General features: G+C 36.1%; 2 protein-coding genes across 4 annotated transcripts; one reads left to right on the forward strand and one right to left on the reverse strand.

Annotated features, from left to right (window-relative positions):
• Nucleotides 1–136: 136 nt before the first annotated feature.
• On the forward strand, nt 137–8846 carry impa1 (inositol monophosphatase 1). 2 transcript variants are annotated; one of them, XM_058757070.1, is made up of 9 exons: nt 137–338; nt 3382–3470; nt 3554–3687; nt 5174–5278; nt 5692–5737; nt 5948–6056; nt 6138–6246; nt 6394–6545; nt 6903–8846. In XM_058757070.1, the coding sequence occupies exons 2-9, from the start codon at nt 3408–3410 to the stop codon at nt 7031–7033; spliced, it is 849 nt and encodes a 282-aa protein (XP_058613053.1). In that variant the 5' UTR covers nt 137–338; nt 3382–3407; the 3' UTR covers nt 7034–8846. The 2 variants fall into 2 exon arrangements, with proteins under 2 accessions (XP_058613053.1, XP_058613061.1); XM_058757078.1 differs by lacking the exon at nt 137–338 and adding an exon at nt 561–668.
• A 518-nt stretch (nt 8847–9364) lies between these two features.
• Nucleotides 9365–21256, reverse strand: si:dkey-181m9.8 (uncharacterized). 2 transcript variants are annotated; one of them, XM_058757061.1, is made up of 21 exons: nt 20982–21256; nt 20502–20592; nt 19351–19416; nt 19083–19249; nt 18827–18993; nt 18596–18687; nt 17822–17992; nt 17619–17723; nt 16457–16696; nt 16276–16367; nt 16002–16184; nt 15027–15206; nt 14834–14932; nt 14638–14727; nt 13239–13353; nt 13031–13149; nt 12835–12948; nt 12673–12736; nt 12343–12436; nt 12078–12196; nt 9365–10066 (listed from the first exon to the last, which is right to left on the reverse strand). In XM_058757061.1, the coding sequence occupies exons 1-21, from the start codon at nt 21024–21026 to the stop codon at nt 9930–9932; spliced, it is 2550 nt and encodes an 849-aa protein (XP_058613044.1). In that variant the 5' UTR covers nt 21027–21256; the 3' UTR covers nt 9365–9929. The 2 variants fall into 2 exon arrangements, with proteins under 2 accessions (XP_058613044.1, XP_058613035.1); XM_058757052.1 differs by having other exon boundaries at nt 12078–12246; nt 20982–21251.
• Nucleotides 21257–22263: the final 1007 nt, after the last annotated feature.

The following is a 22263-nucleotide window of genomic DNA, read 5'->3' on the forward strand; positions in this document are numbered from 1 at the left end:
AAAATTCTTGGGTTTTATTTATTAAAGTTTATCTGTTAAAAAACAAACAAACTAAACAAACAAACAAAAAAAAAAACCGCGGACTGATGAACTTTTATTTTGACACCGGGTTGCTTAAAGTACTACGCATGCGCAACATAATTTTAGAAGGAAAAAAAATAGCCTGTGTGTGCTTAACAGAACATTACATAGTATTTATTACCTGTTTAAAAAAAGGGGCAGTGGGATATTTCATTGTTTTCTGAAAATAACCAGACGTTTTAGGGTTAATCTCGTTTGGTCCTCCAAGAACCCGGAAACAACAATCTGACAGTTTGACTTCATTTCGCCGGTCATTGGTAAGAATTTTGGGTTCTTCTTATTTTTTTGTCAAATTTGAACATTTAAAATGTCAGCATATATGTGCATTGATCAAAATCCGTTGTTTGCCTCAATTTCTTTTTATATATTTGGCGTTACTATAAATGGTCAAGTAAGAAAAGGAAACAGATTTGTGCGGCAGCTTCACTAAAGATTAGCTAGAATTCATGGACCATAAAATTAGTTCAAATGCTTAAGTACCGTCAGATATGACTGGGTTTCCTGTTGTCAGCTGATTGAAACCCGTTACTCTCAAGTACATTTCCATGAAATAGGATGTTCAGACTTCATACAATTTCATGTTTCAGGTGAAGAAAAGCTAACATATTATAATTACATAAGAACAAATTAAAGATCAAATTAATATTGTCATTTATTAATCTTCAAATGCCGTTTATCTAAATATATTTTCAGTTTTTCAGTAAAATACAATTACATTTCATTTTCAAACTATAGTCTAAACATAGAGTGAATTAAGTGTACACCATTTAGGCTATTGTGTAAAAATGCTTTATATTGATCTGGACAAAAAGTAGGAGTGCCCCTAAGATGTATCTTCATTTGTAATAAAATATAAAATTATATGTAAAAACAAAAAAAACCCCTAAAATTATGTAAAATATTTGTTTGTAATTGTGTGTAATTAGTTTTTTTTGTATGCTAACTGTAAAATTAGCCTCAGCAAGACAATAAGATGGTAGAAATGACAATGAAGAACTTTTTACTAGTCATCACTGTTAAAAAGGAACTTAAATGTAACTATAATAATTATTAGATAATAATATCATTCAGGTTATATTGCTATTTTGGTTGAAAATGTAGTTGCCATTGTAAGTTTGGTCACACTTTATATTAGGTGGCCTTAACTACTATGTACTTACATAAAAAAATAAGTACAATGTACTTATTGTATTGCAAAACACTATTGCTGCTATTGAGGTGGGATACGGGTGAGGTTAGGGACAGGTTTGGTGGTATGGGTAGGTTAAAGTGTAAGGGATGGGTCAACAGTGTAATTATAAATGTAACTAGATAGTAAAGTTTGGATACAAACTTTAAGTTGGCTTGAAAAAGCCTAGCCAGAAAGTTTGTAAAAGTTTTAAAAGCTTTAAGTTTGAAGGTTTTAAGTTTGAAGTAGTTTGAAATACGTAAAATATTTTTAAAGATTAAAGTTTGAATGTTTCAAAGGCAATACAGTCTATCAGAAGAACAGATTGCTGGGGTACCTGTGGTAGTTGTTAGGGTGTTGTTATGCGGTTTCTAGGGTACTTGGGGTGGTTGTTAAGGTGTTGCTATGCGGTTGCTAAGGTACCCGGGGTGGTTGCTAGGGTGTTGCTAGGCGGTTGCTAGGGTACTCTGGGTGGTTGCTAGGGTGTCGCTATGTGGTTGCTAGGGTAACCGGGGTTGTTGCTAAGGTGTTGCCATGCAGTTGCTAGGGTACTTGGGGTGGTTGCTAGGGTGTTGCTATGAGGTTACCATGACACTCGGGGGGGTTTGCTAGGTGGTTGCTATGGTATTCGGGGTGGTTGCTAAGGTGTTACTAGCTTGTTGTTAGCATTATTAGCAAGTTACCAGCATGCATCTAACATGATTAGCAAGTTAATAGCATGTTGCTAGCATGATTCTAGCATGATTAGCATGTTCTTAGCATGATTAGCAAGTTACAGCAGGTATCTAGCATGATGCTAGCATGTTTCTAGCATGATTAGCAAGTTACTAGCGTGTTGTTAGCATGATTAGCAAGTTACTAGCGTGTTGCTAGCATGATTAGCAAGTTGCTAGTATGTTGATAGCATGATTAGCATGTTACTAGCAGGTTGTTAGCATGATTAGCAAGTTACTAGCATGTTGCTAGCATGCTTCTAACATGATTAGCAAAGTTACCATCATGTCTTTAACATGATTAGCATGTTACTAACATTATTCTAGTATGATGCTAGCATGATTCTAGCATGATTAGCAAGTTACTAGCGTGTTGTTAGCATGATTAGCAAGTTACTAGCGTGTTGCTAGCATGATTAGCAAGTTGTTAGTACGTTGATAGCATGATTAGCAAGTTACTAGCAGGTTGTTAGCATGATTAGCAAGTTACTAGCATGTTGCTAGCATGTTTCTAGCATGATTAGCAAGTTACTAGCATGTTGCTAGCATGTTTCTAGCATTATTAGCAAAGTTACCATCATGTCTTTAACATGATTAACATGTTACTAGCATTATTCTAGCATGATTAACAAGTTACTAGCATGTTGTTAGCATGATTAGCAAGTTACTAGGGTTAGAAATAGTACATAGAAGGGAAGCTTGATTGAGTCTAATGGGCTTCAGTGTGTTTACATTTGAATGTTTGTCAGTTGGAGCTTGCAAGGTCTTGGCTCATTTGAACATTCCGTCAATGTAAATCTATGGGATTTTTCGCAGTTTTAATCCTCATTTTTAGGAAAACCGTAAGTCGGATCAGTCTGAAGAGATATAGCAACCCGAGTCAGACCAGTCTGAAGGTCTGGGCCGAGTTTGGTGGTTCTAGCTTGAAATCTCTAGGAGGAGAGACAATTTTAATTTTGGCTCAGAAGAATAATAATAAGTTTATATAGTAGATCAGTAAGTTAGCTTTTTCAAGCCAATTTAATTACAGATGTAATTACATATAGGTATTTTTAAAAATACAAGTACAATGTAAACACATGCATGTACACAATAAGTGCATTGTACCAAATTATTAATTTAAATGTAAGTACATAGTAGTTAAGGCCACCTAATATAAAGTGGGACCGAAGGTTTTTGTTAGGGTAGGAGTTCTGTAGTTGGAGGCCTATTTATAGGAAGAACACTATATAAGGAGTGTGTGCAGGGATTAAGGGACTACCAGCAAAGTGGTAAAAATATGGAATTAATCAGATACATACAATGCCTCCTCAAGTAAAATAAGGTTTTAGACAGCTTTTATCAAGTGCAACCTGTTACAGCGTTCCTGTAGCTGCAGTCTGAAATTGATGACAGTAATATGTTTTTATGTCTAATCAGAACGAAGGTCCTTACATAAAGGCACAATGCCTGACCTTTGGCAGGATGCCATGGACCATGCTGTGACAATGGCCAGGAAAGCAGGAGAGGTGAGATAGCATCATTGTTTTTTTAAATAGCTTTTGTAAGTTGTGGTCATTTTTACTAAAATCTTTTTTATCTCTATTGTCAGATTGTAAGGGATGCTTTGCAGAATGACCTGAAGATCATGTGCAAAAGCTCTTCTGTCGACCTGGTCACTAAAACAGACCAGAATGTGGAGCAACTTATAATTACGTCAGTGAAGGAGAGGTTTCCTGAACACAGGTATTTAGTCATTCACATTAACACAGAAAGGTCAGAAGACCTTTAAACCTTCTTATACACCCAGTATACACTGTGTGCAGAATTATTAGGCAAGTTGATATTCTGGTCATGTTTTTTTTCCAAGAACATTTTACCAATTCCAAACCACATCAATCTTAGTAACTACTATTGATTTTGTATTTAATAATTTATAAGTGATATATAATTGTCCATGAAGGCTGATAGTCAGAAACTTCTTATTTCAGGTGTGCAGAATTATTAGGCAGGTTTTCCTTTACAGATAAAATGAGCCAAAAAAGAGATTGAACTCAAGAATAAAAGTTACAAAATTATTAAATGCCCATGAGAAGGATGCAATACTAATGCAATAATAGAATTAGCAAAGTTAAGGCATGACCACTGGGCAGCGAAATGCTCATTGGGTTAGCACGGTCAGAAAAAACAGGTGGAGAAGAAAAGACACATGTTAACTGCAAAAGAATTAAGAATTAAGGTGAAGAATTAGGTGAGAAACCATCAGGAACCATTTAGTCTCCAGCACCATCATTTTACAGAACTGCAACCTTCCTGGAGTCTCCAGAATTACAAGGTGTCAGGTTCTCAGAGACTTTGCTTGGGTAAAAAATTCTTTAAAATGGCCCTCACTTAATAAGAATAACATGCTGAAGTGTTGTGAAATACATGAAGACTGATTTTGTATAGGATTTATGGACAGATAAGTTGAGAGTGACTCTTGAAGGACCACCATCACATCCTCTTGTACCACTGTTTGAAGAATTTATCTTCCAGAATCTGGCAGTAAGTTTTGGGAGCTCATTTTAGTTCATCTCCTATCCTGAAAAGTCTGTCTTGCAGGATTGATTAAAAATGAGCTCCTAAAACTTACTGCCAGACCTGTTCCACTTCTGGAGACTCCAGGAAGGTTGCAGTTCTGTAAAATGATGGTGCTGGAGACTAAATGGTTCCTGATGGTTTCTCACCTAATTCTTGACATTAATTCCTAATTCTTTTGCAGTTAAGGTGTCTTTTCTTCTCCACCTGTTTTTTCTGACCTTGCTGACCCAATGAGCATTTCGCTGCCCAGTGGTCATGCCTTAACTTTGCTAATTCTATTATTGCATTAGTATTGCATCCTTCTCATGGGCATTTAATAATTGTTTTACTTTTATTCTTGAGTTCAATCTCATTTTTGGCTCATTTTATCTGTAAAAGAAAACCTGCCTAATAATTCTGCACACCTGAAATAAGGAGTTTTTAACTTTCAGCCTTCATGGGCAATTATATATCACTTATAAATGATTAAATACAAAATTGATAGTAGTTACTAAGATTGATGTGGTTTGGAATTGGTAAAATGTTCTTGGAAAAAAAATATGACCAGAATATCAACTTGCCTAATAATTCTGCACACAGTGTAAGTTCCTAGATAGGGCATATTGGATCTGAAGTAGAGAGAATAGACCGACACTGCTCCTGTTTGTTTCAGCTTCATTGGTGAGGAGTCAGTGGCTGCAGGAGAACCTTGTGTTTTGACTGAAAACCCAACATGGATTGTTGACCCTGTGGATGGGACCACTAACTTTGTGCATGGGTAAATTTTCACTGATACACTGGAGTCTAAATGTCTCAGACCACTAATGAAATGAAATAAAAGGTAAATGCAAAAAGTAAAAATGCAATTAAAAATAATAATAATAGAAAGAAAAAAACCATTACATGGAGAATAATGTAATATTTCAATTGTTTAGTTACAAATGATTTTATCAGCTTAATCGAGTTCATTGAGTTTTTTTTGTTTTTTGTTTTTTTAAAAACTTTTTTTCATGTTTAGTTTAATTTTAGGTTAAAATTGGAATTTTTAATGTGGTTTCAATTTTTTGGACTCCACTGGCATATGTCAGGAATGTTAAATGACTTAAACCCTTAATGAGACATGGTAATCAGTTACCTGTATAATTTTCATACTTTGAGCTATAAAAAATAAATATGCTTTTCTTTGTACAGATATCCATTTGTTGCTATTTCCATTGGCTTTGCTGTCAACAAAATGGTAAGCATCATTTACTTTCAAATGCACTCTCTTTAATTTTAGAATAACAAAGTGACAGCACTGATAATAGATCTTTGCATGGTGAGATGAAATCGGAAACTGCCGATCTGCTCCCACTTTGTTTTCTTGCACATTTATCATGTCTTTGGAAGGTTGGAAGTTCATCCAGTGGGAAGAGCGTCTGTCAGACTCATCATTCTTCTGTTGCAGTTAGAGTTTGGTGTGGTTTATAGCTGCATAGAAGACAAGATGTACACGGCTCGAAAAGGGAAGGGTGCATTTTGCAACGGACAGCCGCTGCAAGTGTCGGACCAAAAAGGTAACCGTTCTTTTGAGCATTCCGTGTGTGCTTGTTGGCAATCATTGTAATTCTCTCTAATTGTTTCCACATCATTAACAGAGATTAACCAGTCAATCATCGCTACAGAGTTTGGCTCTAATAGAGACCCTGATGCCGTTGAGAAGATTTTCTCTAGCATGAGGAAAATCTTATGCCTGCCAGTTCATGGGTATGTGCCAGGTTTCTTTCACACACAGCCTCACTGGAACTGATTTGCCCTTAAATGTAATATTATCCAATACTATGTACTCTACCATTATACTGTAATGTGTGTCAACAGATATCTCTTGAATATTAATTCAGTTTTCTTTTAAAGGATACGTGGCGTTGGATCTGCTGCCATCAACATGTGCTTGGTAGCATCTGGTTGTGTCGAGGCCTATTATGAGATTGGGATCCATTGTTGGGATGTGGCGGCTGCGGCAGTCATAGTCTCAGAGGCAGGAGGGGTTCTCATGGATGTCGAAGGTAAAGACAGCTCTTTTAAGTTGTTACATCGGGTTAGTTTATTTTGATATATTGGAGTTTTAATTTTAGGTTAGGTTTTAGTTATGTGCTTCTGACATTTTTTTTATTCGTTTTTTTTATCTTTCATTTATTTTTATTTCAGTCATTTTAGTACTTCACTTTAAACTTATTTTATGTCAGTTAGTTGCCAATGCAACATTTATAAGTTTCTTACTTTATTTCATATTTATTTCAAATGACAATTTTTAATAATTTCCGTTTCAGTTAAAGATAACACTCTTATGCCAATATAATTACTTTGTTTTAATGAATTTGAATATGATTGTTGTGTATCAACTTTTCCAAAAATGTTCTCAGGTGGCCCGATGGATCTCATGTCTAGAAGAGTTTTGGCAGCTAATAACAACATAATCGGAGAAAGACTCGTTAAAGAGATTGAGGCTTTTTCAGCTGTTAGAGATGATGCACCTGTAAACCCTATCAAATAAACCTGGTTTTGAAGAAATCTCCTGTGCTGTTGAAGTCTGGTACATTAGTACATTTGAAATAATATTGAATTTTTATGTTGTGTATGATTTCTGTCTCACAATGTTGAAAAATGCATTATAGTTATGTGTGCAAACGGTAAATTACAAATGACTAACATTTCCCCGCGTTGAGCTACTAAAAGTCAATATTCATTGTCACTCAAATGTATTTAAAGCATTTTACATGTAATATTGTATATTTTATACACAAGTTCAATGAGGTTCATGAATAACTTGAGACACATTATTTGTCTATTTTAGATAATAGTTTCAAATAATGGCAACTTTTTTCAGTAGAAAGTAACTGAAGCCTGCTCTACGTTATATATAACGTCATATATATTTATTTAATTAGCATATTTATGGTGTCATTATGTTACGTAACAGCATAGTGTTAGCTCTTAACTTTAGGTTGCTTCTCTCCTTTGCTCACATGCTGCTATATTACAATACAACCAAATTCCCAATAAACCAGCTGTTCCTTCCAATCTGCGCTGAACTAAAATCCTAAATTCTGATTGTGGCAAAATATCAGTGCTGGTACTACTAGATCTTAGTGCTGCGTTTGACACTGTCAATCATAACATACTTCTAGAGAGACTGGAAAACTGGGTTGGGCTTTCTGAGATGGTACTCAAATGGTTCAGGTCATACTTAGAAGGGAGAGGTTATTATGTGAGTATAGGAGAGCATAAGTCTAAGTGGACGTCCATGACATGCGGAGTCCCACAAGGCTCAATTCTTGCTTAGCCTCTTGTTTTGACCCACTAGGTCAAATAATGAGAAAGAACCAAATTGCCTAACACAGATGTGCTGATGATATCCAGATTTACCTAGACTTATCTCCAAATGACCATTGCTCCATTGACTCCCTCTACCAATGCATTGATGAAATTAACAGCTGGATATGCCAGAACGTTCTTCAGTTAAACAAGGAGAACTGAAATCATTGCATTTGGAAACAAAGATGAAGTTCTCAAGGTGAATGTATAACTTGACTTTAGGGGTCAAACAACTAAAAATCAAGTCAGAAGTCTTGGGGTGATTCTGGAGACAGACCTTAGTTTTAGTAGTCATGTCAAAGCAGTAACTAAATCAGCATACTATCATCTCAAAAACATTGCAAGAATTAGATGTTTTGTTTCCAGTCAAGACTTGGAGAAACTTGTTCATGCCTTTATCACCAGCAGGGTGGATTATTGTAATGGTCTCCTCACCGGCCTTCCAAAGAAGACCATTAGACAGCTGCATCTCATCCAGAACGCTGCTGCCAGGATTCTGACTAGAACCAGAAAATGTGAGCATATTACACCAGTCCTCAGGACCTTACACTGGCTTCCAGTTACATTTAAGATTGATTTTAAATCACTCATTGGCCTAGGACCTAAATGCATTGCAGATATACTCACTGAATATAAACCTAACAGACCACTCAGATCATTAGGATCGAGTCAGTTAGAAATGCCAAGGGTTCACCCAAAACAAGTGGAGTCCGCTTTTAGCTATTATGCCACCCGCAGTTGGAAACAGCTTCCAGAAGAGATCAGATAAACATAAAACATTAGCCACATTTAAATCCAGACTCGAAACTCATCTGTTCAGCTGTGTATTTGTTGAGCACTGTGCTACTTCCGAACTGATTGCACTGTTTTTAAATTTCTGGTTTTATTGTCGTTTACTTTTTATGATTATTTTACTTCCTTTTATGTAAAGCACTTTGAATTACCATTGTGTATGAAATGTGCTATATAAATAAACTTGCCTTGCCTTTAAATTATAATTCTTGTGGTGTGATTAAGACTATATTTACATGTGAAAATATAATTTGGGTTATAAAATATGCTCGTAAGGCTGTACAGACAGTCTCTGACACTAGATAAGCTTCGTCCAGATCAAGAAGTTGATTTTTGTAAAAAAGTCACTATATTCACAACACTAAATTCTGAACACCACACAGTAGTGTCGTTCCTGAATGAATCAGCTGAATAAATGATCAATGACTCGCTCATAATACAACCTCCCACCTACTGGGATAATGATTTAACCTGCACAAAAAGCCCAAGTAGGCTGTCTGGAGCGCCTCAACACTGACAGAAGATGTTAAAAAGAAAAAGAAAAAAGTGAACAGTCCTAATGCCAGCCCTCTTGGAACAATGCTCAACCAAATAACTTGAAATACAAAACAAAAGCACAAATATTCCTGGCAGCTGAAAATACACACACACAAACAAATTTCCAGGCTAGGTGTTAATTGCCATGCTATTTTGTAAACAGAAAAAAATGAGACTGTGAGAAAATAAATGTTTTATATTCACAGTTATTCACACCGTAAGATAAACATATCAGCAACACATAACCTCTCATACCACTTATGGATCATGCTAATACCCATTTCACAAGGGCCAAAAGTGCAAACTTGTGCCCAGTATAATGCATATACTGTATAAAGCTGATTTAATACCCAATTTATATAAAACAGTTAGAGCAAGTACAAGTAGATCCTCACTGCCAACAATTAGAGAACTTGAGTAGTTTTGAAAGCCACAAGCTTATGTGTTGTAAATATTAAGTATGGTACAGAAACTTCAGTGCTCATATTGTAAAAATTGATAAAATTCCTGCATCATTGCTGGTTGCTCTGCTCATTCTTAAGCATAATTTCCCTCTGGCATTACATTAAAATTGTATAGGGGTAAGAAAGACGTTCTTTTTTTCATAATAATATATTGAAAAACAATTTGGCTGAATGCAGAGTTGCCACTATGTTAATGTTAACAATGACAGCAGAGTTGCATATTAAGTCCATGTGCTTTGATATGCTCTTCAATCAGTCAGCAGCAGTAGTTGCTGGGAGTCCTCAGGAACGGCCCGGCTTAACATGGAGAACCATGGAGCTCCAGCCGCAGGAGGAGAAGAGGGGGACGGTGTGGGTGGAGCAGCTGCCCTCAATCCAGTAGCTGCCCCGCTGGTCGGACCAACCCTCTGTTTTAGGATCTGAGAGGATAATAATAATTTTTATTTATATAGCACCTTTCCAACACCCAAGGTTACCTTATAAAGTCAGGTTTAACCCTTGTGCGGTCTTCTGTAATTTCTGCCCGGAGAATTTTACATTCCGAATTTTTAAAATTCGCTTCACCAGAATGGTACGAAACTCAGTGATTTTTATGGCACATGCTACGTGAACACACAAAAAAATTGAGGGCATGATTCAAAAAAGCTAAGTGGTCATAAAAAAAATAGTCACACTCATGGTCTTCGGTCAAAAATGACCGACCATAGGAAATGAATGGGAAATGGGAAAAAAAATCGAAAATATAGAAAATTTTTGTGTGTACAATCTACAAATCCCCAATTGCACAGCAATGAAAGGGTGAAACTCTAAAACATCAACACACCAACTCACACACACGCGGACACACACACACACACACGCGGACACACACACACACACACACACACACACACACACACACACACACACCTATGAACTGGTGTGACTGTAACACTGAAACTATGTAAAATAAAATCAATAATTCAACTACAATGCAGTAAAAAGTGGACATCAAGAAATGGGTTAAACTCTAAAACATCAAGAGTGTAAAACAGATACATCCACTCTCACACACACACACACACACACACACACACGCACACACACTCACCATATATAACCATATAGCCAAAATGAGAAGACTGAAATAAGAGGTTGAAATCAGATCAGACCCAGAAGGATTAGGCTCTGATAAAGCATTCCTGTTCATTTTTGTTACATTTTTATAGTTTTTTAATGTTTTGTGTAAAAAATGCTTTCTGTGTTCAGGGTTGACTGTAGTAATAATAATGCAAAAACCTATATAATAACCCATATAATAATAATGCAAAAAATATATAAACCTTGACAAAAAGTAGTCTTTGAGAATGCCTAAATATACATTTAAATCCACAACCTAATAAAAGTAAATAATTATGTCAAAAAACTACTAGGGAATTCACAAGCCTCTCTACAGAGTCCTATACAGGCAACTAGTGGTTACACCATGAAATTACATGTTTTTTCTTTCTTTTCTCACACCAGGAGGTGCTAATCTGCATTCACAAATTGGATTTTAAAGGCCTAGTGTCTACTTTCATCTGAAATACTGCATAAATTGAAAAAAAAAAAAAAAACAACAACTAGAAAATAGTTTTCAATGGGACAAATTGATCATAATTATTGCATAAATATTAATTAGTACCATAAAATTCTCTCAAAATACAAAATAAAAAATATTTTACTGAAGGAAAAAAAAAAAGTTACATTTCAGGTGTCATTTTGTAATGTAACAAAAAGTTACATTTTCAAAGTTACATTTCACTTTTGACCGTGAAGACCATGAGTGTGACTCTCAAATGAGGAGTGCACAAGGGTTAAGGAACAGAACCAAACAAACATCAACATGAAAGCACAGCACACATACTAAGGGTTGGAAGTAATATACAGAGGTTGCTTACAAAGTTAGGTTACATAGAGGATTAGAGATAAACATGTCCATAACAAGGTACAATTTACAGACCGAGAACTGATGAGTAATATTCAAAGAAAAAGAGGTTTTTGAAGGAGAGAAGGGAGGATACAACACTTTATATTGAGAAAGAGCAGTCACAATCATCAAATTTACTGACTTAATACACATAATTTCATACACATAATTTCAATGTCACAGTGTTAACCTATATGCATTGTATAAATCTCAAAATAATTACAAATATATAAAATATAAAATATTTAATATGTAATAATATTTTATATTTTTATATGTAATCTTTTTAATGGTGCATTCAGTACTTTGGTGCGGTTAACACCCCTCCACCACCACCAATTATTTTGTAGACCACTCTATGAAACTTACATTTACACAAAACACGAGATATAGTTTATGCTCTGATTGTTATAATCTCTAATAACAGGATTTGACAGTTTAACAATACAGTGCTGAAATGATGCTTTATTTTACAGACTAACCTGCCGAAGTCTGTCCTCGTACCGTTGATCTGGTTCTAAAGGTTGCTTGTCTGGGACTGGCACTTTCCAGCGGTCCATTTCTGCCCTCAACTCTACACCATCTAACAGCACCACAGGGTCTAATGCATTGTTGTTTATTAGCTCCACCAGACACTCTTTATAATGTACCCTAAAAGTGAGCATAACATTTAAGAAAATCTCTTGAGTTTGTTGTACTTATGGAAGAACACAGTTCAGTGAATGATAAAGAATAAGTGTTCCTTACGTGCAGTAACCACTGTACTCTGGGAAACCTGGTCGTTCACATGGCTCCTCCTTCACAGCTCCTGATTCTTGGAACTCCATTACACCACAAATACCTACAAGGGACACATAAACATGTGACACATTTAAACTAGAGATGCAGCAAAATTAATCTTGTTATTGGAACACCAAAACTGAAAACAGTCAAAATGCTAATTAAACGTCACCAAATCTATTTAGGCGGGAACCAAAAGATTGCAATTTTGGATGAAAATATTCAGGTTCCAACATTTTGGTGCATCATTAATCTGAACATACAATATTCAATACAATGTGAAAACAGAAGATGTACCTTTAGAGTGTCTCCCTGCTGTATTTTTTGGGCTGAACATGAGAGGATGTGATACCCCATAGTGCTGAAAAGATAAATAAAAGTAGTTTAGCCGGTTTAACTGTGGCAGGGTATAATGGTGGCTTCCTGTTTATGCTAGACCACAGTAAAGAGGTCCGTCACCTGCAACAGGGTCCGTAGTCTCGGGACACTCCAGTCTCTCAGATGATATAGGCAGTTTCGAGGGTGATGAGCGTGTAACCCCTTAGCTCCGCACTCAGCAGAAAAAGTACAGGCCTGCAAGGACAGCATATGCTTATTAATTGATACAGAGCTCTGTGGTAACTATAATGACGACTGCTGAGAGAACTAAACTTACAGAGCCTTGCTTAAATGGCTGACTGCAGCCTCCGCAGAATTCATGCTGGCACTGAGTGCATTTGAAATGCAAACAGCCTCCTCTGGCCAGGAAGAAGCGAAATTTGCATTTTGGACAGTCTGAAAGGAGCAAGGAGAACGTTTCAACTTGGGAAAGTTCCAAAAAGACATTTTGAACCAAGAACCTTCAGTGAGAGTTTTTGTTTTACCTATTTTGTTCCTGCTGAGAAGCTGCTCCAGCCTTGAGTTTTGGTACTCAGGGCTGTTGAGTTGCTCCCACTCTTTGAACTTCTGGCATGAGATTCCTTCATGCTGTGGAGCCCACTAGACAACAAACAACCAGATCAACAGCCTCCATCAATATGAGATTACAAGGACCAGCACAATGCAGGGGCTCAACAATAAGAATTGTTTAGTTCAGATGTTTACTTGTCTGGCCAACATTTTCAAAGAGCCAAATTCTACATTTTATTTCTAGAATGTTTGTTCAATATGTCCCAGAAACTATAACATTTATGTAATAATGTTATAGATTTTAGTAACATGTATTTATGTATGCACTGCCATTCAAAAGCACAGCAATATTGGGAAACATTACAATTTAGTTGTTTTTTCTTCACATTAAAAAAAAAAAAAAAAAACATTTTTAAGAGAACAAGGCTGCATTTATTTAATCAAAAACCATAAAAATAGTAATATCGTAAAACACTGATAATAAGAAGAAATGTATCTTGATTGTAACAAAGTTGAAAACAATAAAGAAATGCCTTAACTATCATTTTTAATTAAAAGTTTACTTTTGATAAAATCTGATTGGCTTCAAACTTTTGAAAAGTAGTGTAAATATTTGTTTTCATTAATTGCTAAGTTAATGAATGAATGAATGAGGCATTTATATAGCGCTTTATTGTGTATTGCAATACACCCAAAGCGCTTTACAATCATGTGGGGGGGTGGTCTCTCCTCAATCACCACCAGTGTGCAGCATCCACCTGGATGATGCGACGGCAGCCACAGGACAACGGCGCCAGTGCGTTCACCACACACCAGCTACAGGTGGAGAGGAGAGAGAGTCATAGAGCCAATCAAGTGGATGGGGATTATTGGGAAGCCATGATTGACAAGGGCCAGTGGTGGGAATCTGGCCAGGACACCAGGGTTACACCCCTACTCTTTACGATGAGTGTCATGGGATTTTTAATGACCACAGAGAGTCAGGACCTCGGTTTAACGTCTCATCCGAAAGACGGTGCTTTTTTTTTTACAGTATAGTGTCCCCGTCACTATACTGGGGCGTTAGGACCCACACAGACTGCAGGGTGAGCACCCCCTGCTGGCCTCACTAACACCTCTTCCAACAGCAACCTAGTTTTCCCAGGAGGTCTCCCATCCAGGTACTGACCAGGCTCAGCCCTGCTTAGCTTCCATGGGCAACCGGTCTTGGGCTGCAGGGTGATATGACTGTGGATAATATTGAGTTTTGAATACCAGCAAAGTATATAGCTTACATCACAGAACTTTATATGACAGATAAAAACCTCACACTTATGTTGTAAGACATAAAGCATATGATGTAAAGCATTGTTGTTTGTAAAAGGCAAAACCTACCGGCCTTTTACATTGAAAGCATGTGCTTTTCCCACAGCTAGGGCAATCCATCCTCAGCCTGTCTGCTTCATGAAGGAGCCCAAAGCAACACTAAAAAACAAAGACAACTTTACAAAAATATAAACAGACCTAAATCGCTATCATGGTCAGACCTGAAATTATACTGTATAAAATATCTGCGAATAACAGAACTTACATGTGCACACCAACGGAAGTTGGGCATTTCCTGCAGTGCCTGGTCTCTGAGCTTCCTCTGGAAGAGCTCGTGGATCTGGGGGTCCAAATAATACCTGATCTACAGATACAAAATGACTTACAGTTATTAATATTCTATACTTAATTTCATATGGTCAAAATAAATAAAAAAAATCACGTTTGGAGCTCCACACCTGTGTGTCGAGTAAACTGAAGTACTCCATAGACTCCTCCCTGCGGCCTCTTTGTACATCAGGAAGATTACAGAGGGGACACACAGCATGTACTATATTCTTCTCCTTAATGACAGAGGAGAAGTACTTCTTAAAACAGCTCTCACAGAATGTGCAAGAGCAGTGTGTCATGGTGACCATCTGAAAAAAGAAAAGAGAGGCAGATACTACATTTAGGAATGAAAGAAAGCCTACTGTGCATCGTCCACATGTGTAAAATAAAATGACATTACTAATATCAGGGCTCAACAACAAGGATGGCTTATTTCTTAGTACCAGAGAGAAAGAGTTTTATATAAAATACAAAATAAAATGTAATGGCCCAGTGAAATACAACAGCAACTTCTGTTCTCCAAAAAGCATGAATCATATTAATTTAATTATATTCTAATAATTAAATATTATAATAATCAATATGATTTTTTTAAATAAGTCACTTATTCTATTAAAAATACAGTAAAAATTAAATTATTATTGTTAAATATTACCACAATTTAAAATATCTGCTTTCTATTTTAATATATTTTACAATGTAATTCAATCCTGTGATGGCAAAGCCAAATTTTAGTTACTCCAGTCTTCAGTGTCACATGATCCTTCTGAAATCATTATAATGTGCCGAATTGGTGCTCAAGAAACATTTTTATTTTCAATGTTGAAAACAGTTATGCTGCTTAATATTTTTTTATGGAAAATGTGACAATATTTTGTGACATTACAAATATCTTTACTGTTACTGTTTTGATCAAATGAATGCATCCCTCGCTGAATAAAAGCATTAATTTCATTTAAAAAAATCTTACTAACCCCAAACTTTAGAAAAGTAGTGTGTTAATTATTATCATCAAATAACGATAAAACCATATTATGCATAATAATTTGAGGTACATGTGGCTCCATATCTTTAGGTCAAGAATACAATTAATTTATTCTCACCCTGTTGAAGGAAACTTGCTCCTGGCATATAGGGCAATCATGGCAGAGATATTTCAGGGCAGAGGGGAGGTCTCGGCACGACTGCACTGCTTCCAGGACATCTGTGGAGCTGAAACTGCACCCTTCCAGACTCAAGATACTCCTAAACATCTCAGCTTTCTCACCTTGGACGCCACCTGGGATCTGACAGTAGGTTCTTTGTGTAGTGCAATCCTGTACAAAATGATTGAGTAAAAAAACGATGAAGGGCTATCCTGATCTGGCCTCCTCTTACCTCTATGTCTTCAAACCTCTTCAGCTGAATAGGAAATTGCTGCTCATTAACGGTAATCACCCTGTCAGGATGCCTCAGAACATGCTCTGCATCTGGAAAAATAAAAAAAGTCAACACTAAACCTTTCATTGAAATAGTACATTTTTCTTTAGTGGAGGTTATCAGTGATGCCCCATAGTACCTCTCTGGTGTCTGAAGAGCACCCAGGCCTGGTCTGGCAGTGCTGCAGGGTACTTGACATCCAGAACTTCTCCGCCTGCATTCTGCCTCCGCTGGAAGAAGATAGTGAGCTTGTTCTTCATCTTGCTGGGCGAGACGCCCACAGGAAGCCTGCTCACCACCACCTTGTGACAGTCATCCACTAAGCCTGAATGAACTCCACCACCACAATCCTGCCACGCTCCTCCAGCATGATGAACATCTTCATGAAAAAATTAAAGTCTGTTTTAGTTCAGTGTAACATCTGCATTGTGTAATAATCATTTACATGCTACGCTGAACATATGTTTAATACATATGTTTTTAAATTCAGATAATGAAAAGTACATCCAGCAACTGTTTGCACTACAAACCAGTGTGTTCATAATTAAGATAATACATTAATATAATGAGACCAGAAGTTAGACCCATAGAATTTACTAACGGCCGCGCCGATTTTTACGGCAAAAAAAAGGTGGATAGATCCAGTGAAACTACTGGATGATTCCTGTGTTAATGTATTTCCGACTGGATTTGTGTGGAACATATTTGAGCTGCTTGATTTGTTACTTTCTAATCTGCGAATGATGGTACAGAAGGCAACATTTGGGTTCCGTTAGTAAAATCCTATTGATTTTCTCCATAGGGTAATTGATTTTTAACAATGCCTTATAAACTGTTTAAGAAAGACCTGCATTGAGCTTTAAGGTCCTCATTCGAAAGTATATGCATTTGTTAAAGCCATCAAACGGCATTAAAACAGGCAATGAAAAACTACCTGACCTGTGATTCTACAAATAAATAGGCACCAATCAGACAATTGCAACAAGCAAATCATGTTGAAGGAACTCTTTAGTCTCTAATCTCTATGGAACAAAAAAATACTTCTGAACCAAGGCTGCTAAAAAAGTGGGCGAGCACTGTTGAACTCTTGAACCCTTGTTATGAAAAGGACATTTTCATTGTAGAGATCATTTGACTGAACAAAAATATGTAGATAAATGGTATTTTTTTAGTTTAGAGAAAGGTTCTTTTAGGGAAAAATGATAAATGCAAACACTGGCAAGTTAATTTTGTCTCCCCAAAACTTTTTTTACTTGCTTCATGAAGTCTTTAAAAACACTGTTAAATGATGTGTTATTTACCTCTCTCCCTGTTGCTCAACTGGTACATGTTGACAACTCTTTGTAATTGAAGGCTTTTGAACTGGTCATCTATGTCATCAACATTAGAAGCATTGCTGGTGGGAGCTGAAGCAGAGATAATCCTTAATTAATTAAAAAAAATTAAGAAGGGTGTTTTAAAATATTACAGCTGAATAATTTTTGAAAAACCAAAAACATATTACCTGAGGCAGGAGAAATAAATGGGTTTGTTTGGTGGTTAGCTTCCAAAGCTTGTGCACCAAATGTGATCCCGAAATCCAGCAGCTCTTGCGTGTATGATCTCCTTACCCCGCTCATCTCTATTTCACTGGCTTGATTCAGGCTCATCTGGGACTTTGTACTCTTGGGTAGGCCTAGGAAAAAAAAAAAAAAACTTATGGTTAGCCAGGAATAGAAAATGAAAGTCTCAAACTATTTATGGCACTAAACCAATAAATTTAAACACTGTATTAGATCAGCATGCTTTCTGCTTCCAAGATGGAGATTTCAGCTTTGTCTACCACCAACCCCACTAAAGATCATAGATTCACACGTGATCTGACACACTCAGCTGTGGTGATCATTTTTCGTTAACTAAAATAAAACAAATTTTAACTGAAATAAAATAAAATCTAAAAAGAAATGTATAATAATAATAATAATAATAATAATAAAAAAAACAACTTAAACTTCCTTTATGAGAAATCTTATGAGATGTGTTGCTTTGGCATATAGCTGAAAAAAAGGCAACATTTCTCATTTTCATTTACATCAACTTGATGTACTAAAATAACTGAAAATAAAATAAAAAATTAATAAAAATGGCATGGACATAAAATAAAGAAATAAATAAAATGAAAAAGCACACAACAAGCTTACTAAAACTTAAAATGCTAAATATTTTTTCATTAAACTGAAAATCTGAAGTAGTGAACAATTCATGCAAGACTAGTATTCAGGGGAAAATCAATGTTTACTGTTGCTGGCATGCTGAGGCACAGATGATTTGGATGCTCCATGTTGAGCTGTTGACATTTTTTGCACTGAACTGCTGCCTGTATGAGGCCAGCTGCGGCACAAACAAACAAAAAAGGAAGACTGAAGATTACATAAGTATCCACTGATCATTAAAAAGGGGCTAAACTGAGAGACTAGTGTCAAATGCTTTTGATAAGAATGACTGAACTGAAACTCAAACAAGCACTGACCTGCCATAGGACGAAACAGGATTCGGTTGAACTACCAGTTCAGCTGGCAGGTGTTTTTCTTGAGAATTTATTGGAGGGGTTCGGACTGGATAGGTGGCAAAAAGAGGAGTTTCACGTTTAAAGGCGGCAATCATCTCTTCCAAAACTATCGACAAGTTTGACCAGCCCTGGAAATCAAACATTTAAATCCAGAGTAAAATATAAAAATGATTAACTTTGAGTAAGTAAATGTGAAATAACTATACAACTGACTTACAATCTTCCAGTTGCTGAGACAGTGGAGAAGCACACGACCATTGGCATCAACATTGCTGCTTTTAGCATTGATGATCATGGAAGGTGAAGGGCAGACGAAACACCTGGGTGGGTTTTTGGGATGGGTCTCATGAATCCAGATGCAAACTGGAATGTTGTACGTAGCACCTTTGTAACAACAAGATACATATTTAATGAGCTTCAGAATAGCAATTACAAGTACTGGAAGGGAGACTATAGGTTACAGCAAAGCTACAGAAACCAGTTACCTTCATATGTCACAGGAACGGTGCCACCCAAATAAACCAACTTCTTTTTATCATTGTTGGGATAGACTGTAGAAAGAGAAGAGAACCAAACTCCAGGAAATACACATGCAAGAAAATGTGCACAGTAAGCAAAAAGTCTACATGGCAGTTAGACACTTGTTTTGAAAGTATTTTTATGGATTACATAAGAGACAGGGACTTGTCACAGTCTGTACACCCATGAATATTTGTCAGTGTATAGTGTAAGTCTATTCCAGTATAGGCACAAACAAGGCACATTCATACCAAAATCAAAAACCATAACGATAACTACATTACCATTCAAAACTTTGGAGTCGGATAAATAAAATAAAATAAAATAAATAACTAAATACATGAATGAATGAATTAATACATACATGCATAAAATATTAATAAACTAACATTTTAATCAGCAAGAACCCATTAAACTACTCAAATGACAGTAGAGACATTTATAATTGTATACATTGTATAGGCCTAAACAATCAAATAATCTATTTGAATTAAATGCTTCTTTGAAACATTCTATTTATCATAGAATCCTGAAAGAAGCATTATGACTTGGTAACAAAAAATGGTATTGAACATAGCTTAGGGAAAAATAAAAATATAAACAGTAATTATGACACACAAAGAAATTCATGGAATTTCATGTTCCATGTTTGCTGGTCTTACAGTAACATATACAAGTAACATAAAACTAATGTTTTGGGAAACAAAAACTGAAATTAATTGTTTAAATTTATAACATTAATTCAGGTGATAACTTGCCCTGATCTGACATTAATGAAATGTGGTTAAAACGGTCTTTTGACTTTTGTCTGCATGTACAAACCCTTGTGGTTTTGTTGTGTTCACTGCTATTGTAACAGAAATTATGATATTGAAGTATCAGTTTCAGTTCAGAATTCACAAACATTTTAAGAGTTTTAAATTAAAATAGTTTGATTGGACCTAGTTATTAAAGACAGCCTTGCGACAACTTCCTAATGTGACAACTAGCCCCAATTATCAATTCCCATACAGTGAAATGACAGCTACACACTACTCCATTTAACTACTGCTTAAACTACACAGGTTCACAAACATCTGTTGCCGGACCCCTGGTGTGCTTTCAAAGATAAACTTACGATAATAGTCCACATATAGCTGCAGGTGTGGAAAATCTGCCGACACGTCTTTGACGTCATCAAGCACCTCATTGGGGTAACAGTAATTACACTATTGAGAAAATATGAAGATAGTCATCAGTAAACAAGATGATCCTCCTGATGCACCACAACCTCAACAAGACAAATTTTACCATGGTGACCTATACCATAGTTACGACAGCTATTGTGTTTACAACAAAAGTGTGGTAACCTGGTATTAATCACCTCTGTCACCAAAGTAAACAAAATGACAGAATATTCTGAAAGGAGAAACAATATCATTTATGAGGGAGTTTATCATGATTTCCGACCTGACAGCTAACGTTATACTAAAATATTTAGTTCAGTATGTCATCTTTAATACTGCAGTACCGGTAACCTAATTAGCTAATTAGCTCATGAAAAATTACAGTCTGGTAAACCATAGCTGCCTCGCTAGTGTTGACACAGTAAACATACCCCGAGAAGTGTTTGATACTCCAGATCAGCGGTAACGCGCGACATCCTCTAACTTTAGCTGCACGAGCACCGCTCATGCATTCAGCGTCAAGTAATTTTACAATAAAAGCGGGAAATCATATCTGTTGCTTCTTCCATCGCTTAAGTTTACATGTCATTCAGCCAGTTTTGGTTTCTTTTGCCGTGAACGTCAACACGTCTCGTTGCTACCGAAAGTTCAAATGTGGATGTAGAAGTCCGCCATATTGAGTGTGGCAGGAAGTTAGCTGTTTGCGTTTTTCTTGTCTGTTATTTTCCGGCATTTGCTTTTCAGTTGAATTGAATTTGTGTTCTAGATAACGGCATGGATATAGAAGCAAAGGTCAAACACATATTAAAACAATTTTCCTGATTGTCGAGCCTAATGTGGGTGTAACCACCGTCCACTGATGTAGTAACGTTAGTAGTAGTACCGCTGGATGTCAGTATAACCACAGACTATATTAACACATACACTCTCTCCATCACTGCACTGGTGCTGCCTTATACACAGAGAGAAAGAACAAGTGAAATGTGAAGTACTGAGCGGTTTAGAGTCGATGTAGGTTTATCATTTAGGTTATCGTAGAAGGTCTGTTGCTATTAAGGAACTTTTGTTTTTCTCTCATAGAAACTTTTTTTTTGTTCTGTTAAACATAGAAAGTAGGCTATATAGCCTACAAAATGTGTAATGACACATTTTTATTAAGTAAATAAAAGGAAAGTCCAGTTGCTTGTAAATTCATTCTACCATTTAGTTTCCATGCAGAGGAAAAATGCACACTGCAATGTGTTTGTATGTGCAATAATGACAAAACATGTAGGCCTAAGCTACAAAGCTGAAAAGCACAAAAGCTTGTGTAATAAGGAATTATTTCAAATTAGCCTGTTTTAATTTTTATAAATATCTGAAAATGTTGACAAAAAGTTGTCACATAAGAGGTGTATTTTTCAAATTAATCTCTTGCTTCTGTCAGGAAATGACAGTAATGTTTCTTGAAAAGATTTGGATAAAAGGCTATTTGTTTATGTCTGTTTATAAGTTGAATACATATTTCAATCTGTTTTGTGGGTTTGGGGGTGAATATAATGGGATTTTGAGAAAACTGAGTAAAAATGAAATGAAATGGTATATTTGCCTTTTAAAAATTTTTTTTAGGTAAAGTTGTAGAACATATTTTATCCCAAAAATCAATAAAGATCATGCTTCTTAAAACCATGTAATTGTATTTTCAAACCAATCTTCCTTCATAAAACAATTGTT

This window comes from Onychostoma macrolepis, chromosome 02 (genome assembly GCF_012432095.1).
Source record: "Onychostoma macrolepis isolate SWU-2019 chromosome 02, ASM1243209v1, whole genome shotgun sequence".
Lineage (NCBI taxonomy): Eukaryota > Metazoa > Chordata > Actinopteri > Cypriniformes > Cyprinidae > Onychostoma > Onychostoma macrolepis.

Excerpts from the sequence above, each read along its gene's own strand:
- impa1 (XM_058757070.1), top strand. The coding sequence starts at position 3,408 with ATGCCTGACCTTTGGCAGGATGCCATGGACCATGCTGTGACAATGGCC. Across the intron at positions 3,471-3,553 it reads TGGCCAGGAAAGCAGGAGAG|ATTGTAAGGGATGCTTTGCA; the intron begins GTGAGATAGCAT and ends CTCTATTGTCAG. Across the intron at positions 5,738-5,947 it reads GCTTTGCTGTCAACAAAATG|TTAGAGTTTGGTGTGGTTTA; the intron begins GTAAGCATCATT and ends CTTCTGTTGCAG.
- si:dkey-181m9.8 (XM_058757052.1), bottom strand. The coding sequence starts at position 21,026 with ATGTCGCGCGTTACCGCTGATCTGGAGTATCAAACACTTCTCGGG. Across the intron at positions 18,994-19,082 it reads GTCTCAGCAACTGGAAGATT|GGCTGGTCAAACTTGTCGAT; the intron begins GTAAGTCAGTTG and ends TTTGATTTCCAG. Across the intron at positions 12,949-13,030 it reads AGCCATTTAAGCAAGGCTCT|GCCTGTACTTTTTCTGCTGA; the intron begins GTAAGTTTAGTT and ends CTGTCCTTGCAG.